Source organism: Amaranthus tricolor, chromosome 8, assembly GCF_026212465.1.
Source record: "Amaranthus tricolor cultivar Red isolate AtriRed21 chromosome 8, ASM2621246v1, whole genome shotgun sequence".
Classification (NCBI taxonomy): Eukaryota; Viridiplantae; Streptophyta; class Magnoliopsida; order Caryophyllales; family Amaranthaceae; genus Amaranthus; species Amaranthus tricolor.
Window position 1 is genome coordinate 29,161,644 of NC_080054.1, and position 13,419 is coordinate 29,175,062.

Genomic DNA, 13,419 nt, shown 5'->3' on the forward strand with positions numbered 1-13,419 from the left:
TGTAGCATTGGTCTCTTTTGATATGGGCCCATCCCTATGCAAGACTTAGAAGAATCCCTCATACATTTCCGCGCCGTGTATCATATGAATTCCACCATGTTTAATTCTCAAACAACAATTAATTAATCACAACAAACAATACTAAAACAATAATCAATCAAATCCCAAAAAAAGAAACTCCCGCAATAAAAAGTGCACCAAAATCTCCCAATACCTTCTATTTCTCTTGTCATTTCTCCTCAAAATACAGAAAAATAATCAACCAAATTATTTCCTTTTTCAACTTTCATATCACCAAAACAGAAAACAAGAAAAACAACACCATTAAGCATTCATATTGTGAAAACCAATACTAAAAAGCCCTTTCTCATCAGCTGTTTTCTTATGACTGATGAGAAGGGTGCTTAATCTTGTTTCTTTTCAAGGTTTTCCATTTTTTAACAATCTGGGTGTTTTTTTCTCGTGATTTTATCACTACCCATTTGATCATTTCCCTCATTTTCCTGAAAAAATTAACTAATAAGGTATATTATAAACTTTATTTAGTTATGCTAATTTCTTTGTATCCCTGTTTTCTAGAGCTTCTTTTTCTAGTAGTCTACATTTTACTTTGATTATGATGCATTAATTTGTGAATTTAGTACCCTTGAATAAATTTTATTGTTGGGTAACTGTTTCATGACGTTTTATTGATTTCAAGTTTATTAATTTATTTTTTGTATGAATTTTTGGGAAAGGATGTTTCCATTATTAATGATTGTTTTGGACTAATGGTGGTTTTAGTCAAAAGGGCACTTGTTAGCTTAATTTCTGGTTTACTTAATTGCTAGTTAATGGAGTTGCTTATTACTTAGTTGAAATGAAGCTAAAAGGCACATTGTTTTTTCCTTCATTGAATTGGTTTTCTTCAATTTACCTATTCAAAAGTGTGTCTATACTCTACTTATGCTCATATATATTTAGTTCTTAATTTACTTCATTTTGTTTGGCCTTTTGTGCTTGGTGACATTTTTCTTGGTCCTTTTTGTTGTATTGTCTTAAATTTGGCTTCATTGAACTTTATCATTGTAGACTTAATACTTGATTCTCCATTATATCAAGGTATGATTGCATTGGTTATATTTGTGTGTATTAAAATGTGATTTTAATGAGTTTTAGTTTTAAATTTTAATAAAATATGCTATGTCATTTCCATGGTAATAGAGATCTTATCCTCAAATATGTATTTTCTTCGTAATTTATCATTATCAGTTTATAACCTAATAATATTTTTTCAAGTGGTAATAGATCAAAATGAATTTTGCGAGTAAAAAAAATGATTATATTAGAAGCTTGATAAGAAACCTTGTTAAGTAGTTTTTTAAGCCAAATTACGATAAATTTTCATTACTATTTCCACCATACCAATAACCAAACAAGTCAGAAATATATTTATTTTGATGGATTATGGTATACGTAGCATTAGGAATACGATTAAATTAATCGTCAAGTACATTACTTTAGATAGTATTGATTTCAAAATTTATTACCAAGCATCAGTCAGAGCAATTAATGATCGAGATTTTCTTTAGATATCACTTTCCTGTTTTCATTCAACATGACACTTTTGTGGTGATCTTTATAGGCATACTTCAATCTGTTCTTATTTCTGTATTTGTGTTTGTGCACATCTGATTTAATATTACACCAGTCTTACAAATGTTTCTTTTGTTTGTCTATGCCTTTCAATGATCTCTTCTTTATTGTATAGAGTTACTAAGAATTGTCTAGAGTTGTGCTTATAGAACCATAGGCTCATATAGAACTACAAGCATGGGAAAACATGGTATAAAAATCAGAACTTAAAAAACTTTTTGGTTCACTTTTCATTCTTGTTGGATGCAGAATGGTGAGCAGGAAACCACATGACTCGTTACGGCTTATAGCAACAACTTCATTTGGAATTTTTATAGGTTTTGTGGTTGGTGTTTATGTTTCACTTCTTTCAGTTTCTAAGGTATGAAATTCTGTTAAAATCTACATTTATTTGTTTCATTAGAGTTTTATGTGTGTATTGTTATTGAAATCATTGCAAACTCGTTTGAATAATGCAGCTAAATCCAGTGAATTATCTTCCTGTGGCAATTCTGCCCACCACTTGTGTTCAACCCATTAAGGATGATCTTAGACAAAATCTCCCCTTGAATGACACATTAAAGGTAGGTTTTCTGTTCTTTTTCATTGCATATTGACATGGCCGGTTCTTAGCCCATTCCAGACAGCCGACCACCTAGGGCCCCCAATAATAAGGGGCCTCAAATATTATATGGTGCCATTCAAGCCCGGTTCAAGGCAACACTTTTTAAGTGATTTGTTTGTAAACCTTTTTTATATTTGAAGTAATTTTAAAATATAATGTTACAATACATTTTGTTTTAAATTATATTTCTTGAAGTGGAAGTTTTTTTATCTTTTGATGTAATGAAGGATTCCATTTTAAAAGACATGGTATTAACAATCTTTCTGTGCAAATCATATTTATCACATGCAAGGATATTCTTCTGAATTAATAATTAGTACCTCCTATCGTTGCAAAATGCTCAGTTGGAATGATATATTGGTTCATGTAACTGACTTATAACATGCATGACATAGAGATTTTAACTCACTGTATGAGGCCCCTTGAACACCTCTATTCATGACCATTTTTAACTCGCATCTGTTCATTGCAAAATCAGATATCAATTATTGATTGCATTTAGGCCATTTTATCATGCATGGGATTAGTGTTTTGATGCTTATTCAACTTAAGATGATTGATTTAGTTTAACGACTAGAATCTGAAGAAGGGATTTTAACTGTAAACAATTTTGTTATTGATTGTTAGATGCCTATTCGGGTCCAAACAAACCCGACAGGAGCAGAACGACTACCGCCAGGGATAGTGGTATCAAAGTCAGATTTGTTTCCCCGTAGACTATGGGGTCTTCCTAGTGAGGTATGTGAACATGGTACAACAGCTGAAGTAACTTTGTTAAGATATCATTTTGCTTTTTACATTCAAGTACTTTAAGTTTGGGTCTTAGTAATTGTTAGGCAAAAGCAATCAACATAAGTTTGATTAATTTTTCTTTATCCTTGGATTGCAAAATCTCACTTAAAAAATCAACGCAACAACATTTCGTTATCTCGATGTCATCAGGTGATTCTCATCTAAGCTTGTTTGGAAGGGTAAAATATACATTCTTAAACTTGTATAACAAAGAGTTTTTTTTTTTATTTGACCCTTGCAGCCTGACATAAATACGAAGTGCACATAATTCAGTGAGTCATTTATCATAATTTATCATAAACCGAAACCAAAGAACTATAAACCTTTTGCTCCATCAAAAACGGACCACAGTTAAATATTGATGTTTATACTGTATATTTGGTAGATGAAGCTCAAAATCTGACATTTGGTTTCTGCAGGATCTGCCCACCAAACCTAAGTATTTAGTGGCTTTCACAGTTGGGTTAGCTATGAAGGAAAATATTGATGCAGCAGTTAAAAAGGTTTGTATCTAGTCATTCTAGCCATCTACAACTTTTGACACTACTCTTGTAGTAATCCATGTTGTTCTTATCTTTGCATAGTTTTCGGGAAACTTCAGTATTGCTCTCTTCCATTACGATGGGAAGACTAGTGAATGGGATCAGTTTGAGTGGTCGAAGCGCGCTATTCATGTCAGTGTACCAAAACAAACTAAATGGTTAGTACTTAGTACTCTTCTTGTCTTTGGGAAGGTTGTTCGTATTATTCATCGTATTAATCCCGTTTTTACTGATTGATAAAGGTGGTATGCGAAACGCTTTCTACACCCTGACATTGTGGCACCATATGAATACATCTTTATCTGGGATGAAGACTTAGGAGTGGAGAATTTTGATTCCGAAAAGTAAGTATCGTTCAGTATCACCCTTTACGTTTAGGAATCTTTTGATCAAGTACATGATGTCGAGCTTAGGCTCTATTCTATACGACTTGAACTTATTCGTCCTTATCTGTAACGAACAAAACAATTCTCGAGTTTTCTACATGCCAAGCAATCACTTTTATGTCTAAATCGTGCTTATTTTGTCAAAATTTTAGGTACATTGAGATGGTAAAGAAACATCGTTTGGAGATTTCGCAACCTGGGGTGGATCCTAAGAGTCCATTTACATGGCAAATGACTAGAAAAAGACATAATAGTGAAGTTCACAAGTAATTATAATGAAATACATGTCATTTTTTTTCTTTTGCAATAAGAATAACTCTCATAAGACTTCATTCATTTATGGGTCCACTCTGCAGGGAAACAGAGGAGAAACCAGGCTGGTGCAAGGACCCTCATCTACCCCCATGTGCTGCGTACGTATATCCATTCGTATTGTGTACAAGCAACTTGCACTCATCTAAATTCTACTTCGTCTTTAAAGTTCATTTGACGCTAACTGTAAACTGTCCGATTATTAATATCTGATCAGATTTGTAGAGATTATGGCTCCAGTTTTCTCTAGGGATGCATGGCGTTGTGTATGGCATATGATTCAGGTACACTATACATCCATAAGACCATAACTGATGTCTTTGGGATTAATGTGGTACGTACAGGTGAGAAACCGGGCCCGACTTGACCCTAAACATGACCCGAGCATAAAAATAACCAAATCGACAAGCTGATTAGAAAAACCCGAGACTGATTCACATTACATAGTAACTCAGATTGCTTAACATTGCAGAATGACTTAGTCCATGGATGGGGTATAGACTTTGCTCTAAGAAAATGTGTGGAGGTTTGTGGCTGAATCTTGAACACATTATTATCATGTACTGTATTTGAAAAGTACTTATAGAAGTAATGAGTGTATTAATAGCTTTGTTTCTTTTTACACTCAAAAACAGCCTGCATTTGAGAAAATAGGAGTCGTGGATACACAATGGATTGTTCATAAACGCGTTCCTTCCCTTGGTAGTCAGGTACGTAAATTTAGCTTTCTTTTTGGTATCGTTACTTGCTCATTTTCTCGACGATAGTAACTTCAAATTGTCAAATGGGGTTGTCTCAGGGTGAATCAGCAGACGGTTTATCTCCTTGGCAAGGGGTAAGTGAACTACGTTTCTTTGTGCGTTCATTTAAACTATCAAATATCAATTACCATAAGGGATGATTGGTTACTTAGAGCGACATCGACATTTATGATTGAAAGTATAGTGGCCTAAACTGGTTAGTGGTAACCTGACTAACCCGAGTGTTGATTCCCACGAATCAACTACAGGATCTAAATATATCATGTATATATACTATTACACTTTTTCCGAATTTAGGCTTGTTTGTGAGCCTAATAATAGTATTACTTATAGGTGCGAAGAAGATGTGAAAAGGAGTGGAAAATGTTTGAAAATCGACTTAATAAGGCGGAGAAGGCGCAAAAGAAGGAAATGGGAGAATCTTCTTAGATCAGGGTTATTCCATTTAGAGGCGGATTCAGGATTCTAATTATAGATGACAATAGTGATTGTCCTACATGCTTAAGGTTGAGTGTTTAGCACTTGACAATTCTTTGTAGGTGCAAGAGAGATACATATATACATGTTTGTATGTGTTTTGGTGATAAAAAGGCAACACTTAGTGCTTGAGCTCTAGGTTTTGGGGGTTTGATATTGTTTTTTTTTTTTTTGGACATTGTATATAAATAAATAATGATCAATTCTAATCCATCTATGGGATCCACACTATCTTATATTACTTGTATAGTTGATTACTCCCGCATTCTCTTTAAAATTGCTTGAAACATTCGATTAAAATGTCGGCATAAAAAATTATAAGAAAAAAATGGATAAAAAATATGAATGAGATGAAGAGAGAGGATGACTTTGATGAAATTAAAAGATAAAATAAGAACCCGATTCATCATCATCATGATTATTAAATTAAATATATTGCGCTTATATAAACTATAATTATACTCTAAAAAGAAAACAAAAATAAAACAAAAATAATAACACATATTCATAAAAAATGATTAACATTTGTCAACAAATCTTGCACAACTAAACATTAATATCAACAAAAAGATTAACATTTGTCAACGAGCTTATTAAAAGCCAATTTGTAGAAATGACAAATTTAATTAAGGTTGGATTTTATCCAACCGACTTATACACGATAACCCATCAAATGGATGTTGATTGCCTCCTTTATAGAGTGCACAAATTCCCCCACCACCAAAATAAAGTAAACAAAAAGTCTATGAAAAAGATACCAGCAAAATGCTTTTTTTTTTTTTTAATGAAAACATAGAATATAGATATGACCAAATATATGTTTTTTTTTTTTTCAATTACACAACCATACATTGAAGATAAAACTTTAATCTCATATCCTAAGTTCCTTTTAAAGCAAATATTCTAAAGCAACACATTGTCATATAAACTCTCAAGTCAACTTTAATACTATATAATTTTCTAGGTTATTCTATTTTACTTGTTGTAAACCCATAAAATTTTTTTTTAAAAAAAACATATATAACTTGTTTTCGGTTAAAGAGCTTGTAAATATGTTAAGTATAAAATAATATGTTAGCCTAGTAGTTAAATATTTTTCCTTTTATATTTTTTACTGACAAATCTTTGCTTATCACAACCAACCAAAAAACAAATTCCTCCTTTCGTTTGGTGGTAGAGAAATCTCCTTACCTCCCGATCAAAAAACATGTTAGAAAAAAAAATTTCCATAAAATATCAAGATCTGCCTTAAATATAAATTAGTCATATAGCATTAATTCAATATAAACACATAATCAAAGCACAAAACTTATCAAACTAGACCCTCAGAATGATTCGATTTAGTCAGAGATTATCTTTCGATGAGACAACCACAAATAAAAAATTCATATTCTCATAATATATGGAGTATTATATGTGCTATTTAACCTATTTATAAAGCACATTTCTTGTTAAAATTATATCATGCAACAATTTGTAGACACTAATTCTTAAATGAAATGGTCTCACCGTGACACCATCTCTATTGGGCTAGCCCAATATACATTTTTTGTCTTAAAATGATCACTTATAATTTTAATATAATTACTTCTTATAGTCTTAGAATTATTACTTATAACCTTAAAACGATAACTCATGATTTTAAAGTAATTAATTAATAAAATGGGCTATTATATGGATCCGTCTCATGGTGAGACGGTCTGTAGAATAATTACCACATGGGTTATATGGGCCTTGGATACCATCGAAATTTCGAAAATTTGAAATACTTAAGCAAAAAAAAATTAATTAAATTAACTAAGTTTCAAAAAAATTTTAAAAGCAAGCGTGAAAATCCCAAACCTGTGGTTTGGAGCTGTTCGTAGTTACTAACTGCAAACAGCTAATTTGTCTTATTTGCTGTTCGCAGTTAGTAACTGCGAATAGACCTGCTCCACAAATACGCAGATCAGTTTCTGTTTTTCGCATTTTACCCCATTTCTCAAAACCCTAACTTCACTCGACATTCTCCCTCTAAAACCATTGATTCAATCTATTAATTCTTGCATTCCTTTTCAATTTGGCACTTCAAAATTAGTGTGGGATACTCTAAATTGCTCAAAGGTAAACTTTTTTGTGTTTTTTTGGTTTATATGTAGTTGTTTATGGTTTTAACCAAATTTGCTTATTACTTCAAATGTAGGTTACTAGTTGTTAAATCAAGACTATTCTTAATCATCCATAAGTTTTGAAGGTAATTTTTAATTGTTTTTATAGCTTTATGTTGTTTTTTGAATTAATGTTGTTGAATTAGTGGAATTCAATGTTGATAATATTATTAGAAATGTTAATTTTGATGTTGGTATTAGAAATATTATTTATGAATTGATTTATTATTTGAATTTTATGTGTATTATATATGTATGAACTTAGTTATATTATGGATTTTAATAGTATGTTTTTGGAATGGTTGTATTCAAGAAAGTAGTGACAAAGTTCATTATATTGGGGGAAGACGTAAATTGTTTGCTTGCAATTCGAACATAGAACCACTTTAAACGTTTTATATGTTCTAAGATTGGTTTGGACCCTACTAGAAGTACCGTAAATATAAGCTTTAAATATGACATTAGTGGAGAATTGCTTGCCTTTCCTGTTGAGGATGATGAGGCTATGGATGCTATGTGGTAGTATTCAAAGTCCACCCAAATTCCCTTTTTGGAGTTATACGTAGAAGAAGTACCATTAGGGAATGTAGTTGCTTCTAATCCTACTCCTACCCCCAGACGTTGTGTACGGTTTGAGGTGGAATTTTGCACGCCGGATGCGCAAGCACACCGGTAGCGGTCTCGAATTCTATCGAGATCAATTAGACCTGCTACGACCCAACCAGGTAAACATTTCAGTACTCATTAGCATTAGTACAATTTAATTAACATATCACTTACCTTTTCATAACATGTATTTTAGTTTTTGTGGGACCCATACCCTGCGAAAGCCTACGTAACTATACCCGAACACTCGGGGATTCATTCAGGTGCATGGAGGGCTTCTGTGCCACTCATATGCTTCGACATTATCGAAGTACATCTACCAGAGCGCGTAATGCGCCAATATGGGTTGGTACAGGGCATTCCACCGCCTTGTGACACTGAACCCCAGCTGTACCTAATTTCGCGCAAAAATTAGGGTGGGTCAAACAGGATGGAGATCAATTGGTGTAACACCCCAGCCCCTCGGACCGCTGGTGACTATTCTTGGAGACTGTAGACTAGCCCTAAAAACCAACACAAGTCTTTCCAATGCACTTTGGCCTCACTCGTGCGCACCCGGGAAAACTTCCCATGAGGTCGAAGTGCGTTGGAAAGACTTGTGTTGGTTTGTGGGGCTAGTCTACAGTCTCCAAGAATAGTCACCAGCGGTCCGAGGGGCCGGGGTGTTACAAATGGTATCAGAGCAACCCTGCGACCGTGGCTGATAGTGTTCAGTGCACCTAGCGGGGGAAAAGATCCTGAAGTTACGGTCCAACGAGGACGTTGGATTCTTAAGTGGGGGTGAGTGTAATACCCCAAATTTAACTTGAAAAAGGATTGATAGACTACTCATATCAACAAGGTGCATCTTCTTTTCTAGGGAGCTCATTTGCTAAGAACTCCACAGTTAAGCGTGCTTGGTAGAGAGCAATCTTAGGATGGGTGACCTCCTGGGAAGTTTTCCCGGGTGCGCACGAGTGAGGCCAAAGTGCGTTGGAAAGACTTGTGTTGGTTTGTGGGGCTAGTCTACAGTCTCCAAGAATAGTCACCAGCGGTCCGAGGGGCCGGGGTGTTACAACTGGCATCACATCGCTCGTTGGGATGGTAGACTGGAGCTGCTGGCACAAGGTGCGCCGATCGATGTTCATGGCGCACCTACTACACCAGACTACATGCCGTGGTTCCTCTCCATCACGCGCTGATGGATACACCACGTGCCATCTTTGTAGCAGCACATTACGCACCTGCTGCGCCTACGATGACCCAATTTGTAAGTCTTCATTTGCATTTATATGATTAAGTTGCCGATTAAATAATATAATGTTACATTAACTAAATATTAATTGTAGGCACAAGGTGCGGCAGACGTGATGCGGTACATCCACGAGTAGTCGGTGAGGAAGATTGCGCCATGGCATGCTCGTCGGCTCGCAGTTCCAGCACTTTATACCGGAAGTCGCTGCAGAGTCCTCACCGACTACCGCCCATACGCACGTCTCATCTCTTGCTTATGACTACCATTTGGAGGAGATGAACCATTCATACCCCGTTGACGTTGCGGGGACCTCGCAGGCTGGGCCATCACAGCCATCACAGTATCAGTCCCCTCCACTGCCAGAGCGACACCCAAACGCCTCTTACTATCGTAGGAGGCGTAGGAGACCAACTCAGTTGGATATCGTAGATGAGGGTCGTGAGCGTTAACGTTTAACTTTTGTGTATTTGGATCGACTATGTATATATATATATTTTTATTGAGTTGTATATTTCAAACATTTGTATATATTTTGTTGTATATATATGTTTAATTACTTTATCATAGCCTCCAAGCTTTGACTTATGAATGATGGGAGTTTTGGCGATGAATCATGCCGCCTGAAACATACATTGACTTGTAATTACTTATTCTAATGTCTTTAGTGCAAATACAACAAATGACAACTCAAAAATTAAGGAAAAAAAAAATTAAATAATTGTTCGCTGTTAGTAACAGCGAACAGCAAGTAAGACAAATTAGCTGTTCGCAGTTATTAACTGCGAACATCTATTTTGTCTTACTTGCTGTTCGCAGTTAGTAACTGCAAACAATTCCAAACCAAAGATTTGAGATTTTCACGCTTACTTTTAAAAATTTTTTGAAACTTCGTTTATTTAATTATTTTTTCTTTTTTTTTTTTGGCTCAAGTATTTTAAATTTTCCGAAATTTCCCGGTAACAAACATCTACGGCCCACACGCAAAGCAAAACGCATAAACTTTGGGCTTTTAGCTTATGGTTTCATTCAAAGAAAAATCCTTCAACTTATGACATTTCATATTAACACTTTCACTACAATCAAGAAAGTTTTCTGTTATATGGGTCCCACTATCATCTACCTTGCCACATTACATTCTCTAATTGGTTAATGATTTGCCACATAGACACGTGGCTATGTAAACTTTCCTTTTTATGCCAAACACGCCCTTTACTCAATATAAGTCAATATGATCAAAACCTTATTTAATCACAATTCTTTCTTATAAACACCTAACACGTATCACCACGTGTCAAAAATACTTTTTAACTATGGTTAATTCATCTAACCCATCTTTAATTCAAGTTCAAACAAAAAACGCTAATTACTAGAACCGTCAAAAAACTAAATTAACCTGATTAACGGAAATTAATAAGGACTTAACTCAGCCAGAAACAATCACATACATTAAAGTGGAAATAAATTAATTTAAAATATCATACTCAAAACTCGTAACACTCGAATACACCTCTTTATTAGAGATGTTTATTTAATTCATCGGGGTCGATTTCGAATTAAATATTTTAGATTAGTTCAAAATAAACTCTTACATAATTTTACATAAGTGCAAATTTATTTTCAAATTAAATCAAATTTAATTTAATTATAAAGTTAGATAAATATTAAATTTTAAGTTACCTCAAACCCTCCTCAGTCCCCACTATTTCCTTTCCTTTATTTATCATTGACTCCTCCCCATAATTCCCAAGTGTTTGCTTTAGCTATCAAAAATTCTAAAACTTAAGTTGTTCTCTCTCTAAAAAGAAACCCCTTTTTCTCTCTCTTATAAATAGAAAAAAATCAAAAAGGAGCGAAAAAAATGGGTTTGTCAAATTTTCCAAGTCCATCAGAAGGTGTATTACCAGTGTTAGTGATGAACACAGTAATGTCAGTATCAATTTTGAAGAACTTATTAGGGTCATTTCTTCAAATGATGAGAGGCTTGAATTGGGTTTCTAGTAATAATTTAGAGGAAAATCCAACACAAAATGAATTAAACCCACCAAACAGTCCCTATAGAATAAGGAGAGTAAAGGGTATTTCAATTACCCAATTCAAGTATTTGTGTACTAATACCTGCAACAAGAAGGAAAGTTCCAATGGAAAAAGAAGAATAATAGTTGAGTGTTGTGTTTGTTTGTGTAAATTTGAGGATGAAGAAGAGGTTAGTGAATTGTCTTGTAAGCATTTCTTTCATAAGAATTGCTTAGATAAGTGGTTTAATCATCATAGTACTTGTCCTCTTTGTAGATCTATTTGCCGAAAAAGATAAAGATTAAGTGGTGTTTGGCAAAATAACTTATTGAGCAATTTCAGTTTATTCTGATACTAATACAGGTTTAAGTGGTCAAAATAGAAAATATTAATGTTTAGTAAACTAGCCGGTTGAAATAGGTATTTTTAATTAAGCTACTAAGTGATTTTAGTATCAGCTGATCATACTAGTTAATTAAATTAGCTGATCAAATTAACTATTGTAATCGACTTGTTTGTCAAACGCTTTTAACTATTTTTAGGGGTGGAAGAAATATTTAGTGAAGGGATATGTGTTTGCTGAAGTGGTTTAGTTTTTTAAGCGTTTTTTAAGCTTTTTTGATAAGGAGAATCCCTGTGATTAAGAGGAAGCAAGAGAATTGATTTAAATTTATATGTCTTTCTCAAGTTAAGGGCATCTGAGATAATCCTTATCTTCTTAAATTTTATTTAGGATATGATTTGTCGTCATTTTATTTTGAGATAATTTAATCGTTTTGACTTAGTCAATGGTGCCCATGATTATCTTGAATAAATTGAAAGAGGGTTCTTTTTTATTTAATTTCTGGGAATTTTTCATCATTTTTATTGTTTTCCAGCAAAAATGTAATCCAGAATATATATTAATAATTAATATACTTTGCTGTTGTAGCTATAGACATTAGACTGTAATGTTGTGTGTTTATCCATAACACCAAAAATATCATCAAAAAAAATGAAGGGTTACATGTGTACTTATGTTCTAATAATTATACTCTTATTATTTTTAAGATAATTTTTTTTTTGAATTCTTCTGTTTTTGGAAATTTTAGATGTTTGTAATTAAAATTATTAAATTTTTAAGTTTGTATTAGAACTTATATAAAAAAATTAATGGAAAAAATAAATAAAAATAGAAAAAGTAATTACTACTCCTATACTGGTATTACAGCACTCCACCAGTGTATCATGTGACAGTTTTTATTTATTTGCTAAAAGACATGCGAAGAGACCTCTTCCTATTCTTGGTAACAACAATCATTGGTGCCATTTTAATTAATCAAATAAATATAATAGTGTTATTTTTAATAACCATAATTTGATAAGGAAATTTAAAATCGACTTAAATTTAATATTTGGATTTTTTTTTATTACAAAATATGCTAGAAGAGGGAAAGGTTAGAGAAGACGATAATGAGAATTAAAATTATATCTTCAAAAGTAATACTTACTTTATTTGAGATTAGATAATATTTGATATTCTAATTTTAGCTCTATTTCTTTCGATTACAAGGGAAGGGAGAGCATTGTAAATCGAATTCAAACCTTATTTATAAAAAGTGATACTTACTTTAACTGAAAACATAACATGATTTCTAATTTTAACTTTTATTATAATATAGTAATTAAATAATGCATGAAATTTTGAATTAGTAATTTGGTGCTATACCAATTACCAAATAGCCAAATACTATATTACTATCTATATATATTAATCAAGCTCTATAAATAATAAAAATTTTCAAATATAGCAAATTATTTAACAACAGATTGATTATACTTTTTTGACTTTTAAAATAACTAGATTGTATAAAATACTCTCTCTATTCATTTAAAAAAAGTATTCATTTGTCAATTTTAAAGTTTTATTT

At 32.9% G+C, this 13,419-nt stretch overlaps 2 protein-coding genes across 2 annotated transcripts; both read left to right on the top strand.

The window, feature by feature from the left end:
• Window positions 1-3: 3 nt before the first annotated feature.
• Window positions 4-5,745, top strand: LOC130821251 (uncharacterized). Its single transcript, XM_057686937.1, has 14 exons — window positions 4-524; window positions 1,885-1,996; window positions 2,094-2,198; window positions 2,867-2,977; window positions 3,451-3,534; window positions 3,616-3,731; window positions 3,816-3,917; window positions 4,112-4,225; window positions 4,316-4,372; window positions 4,489-4,555; window positions 4,744-4,797; window positions 4,907-4,981; window positions 5,071-5,106; window positions 5,366-5,745. The coding sequence occupies exons 2-14, from the start codon at window positions 1,886-1,888 to the stop codon at window positions 5,459-5,461; spliced, it is 1,128 nt and encodes a 375-aa protein (XP_057542920.1). The 5' UTR covers window positions 4-524; window position 1,885; the 3' UTR covers window positions 5,462-5,745.
• A 5,512-nt stretch (window positions 5,746-11,257) lies between these two features.
• LOC130820770 (probable E3 ubiquitin-protein ligase XERICO) lies at window positions 11,258-11,940 on the top strand. The gene has a single exon (XM_057686278.1). It carries the CDS (start codon window positions 11,355-11,357, stop codon window positions 11,805-11,807), a length of 453 nt encoding a protein of 150 aa, XP_057542261.1. The 5' UTR covers window positions 11,258-11,354; the 3' UTR covers window positions 11,808-11,940.
• Window positions 11,941-13,419: the final 1,479 nt, after the last annotated feature.

Bases quoted from the DNA above. Each gene is read 5' to 3' on its own strand.
- LOC130821251 (XM_057686937.1), top strand. From the start codon at position 1,886: ATGGTGAGCAGGAAACCACATGACTCGTTACGGCTTATAGCAACAACT. The intron at 3,732-3,815 runs GTTAGTACTTAG...TGATTGATAAAG, and splicing joins GTACCAAAACAAACTAAATG to GTGGTATGCGAAACGCTTTC. The intron at 3,918-4,111 runs GTAAGTATCGTT...TCAAAATTTTAG, and splicing joins GAGAATTTTGATTCCGAAAA to GTACATTGAGATGGTAAAGA.
- LOC130820770 (XM_057686278.1), top strand. From the start codon at position 11,355: ATGGGTTTGTCAAATTTTCCAAGTCCATCAGAAGGTGTATTACCAGTG.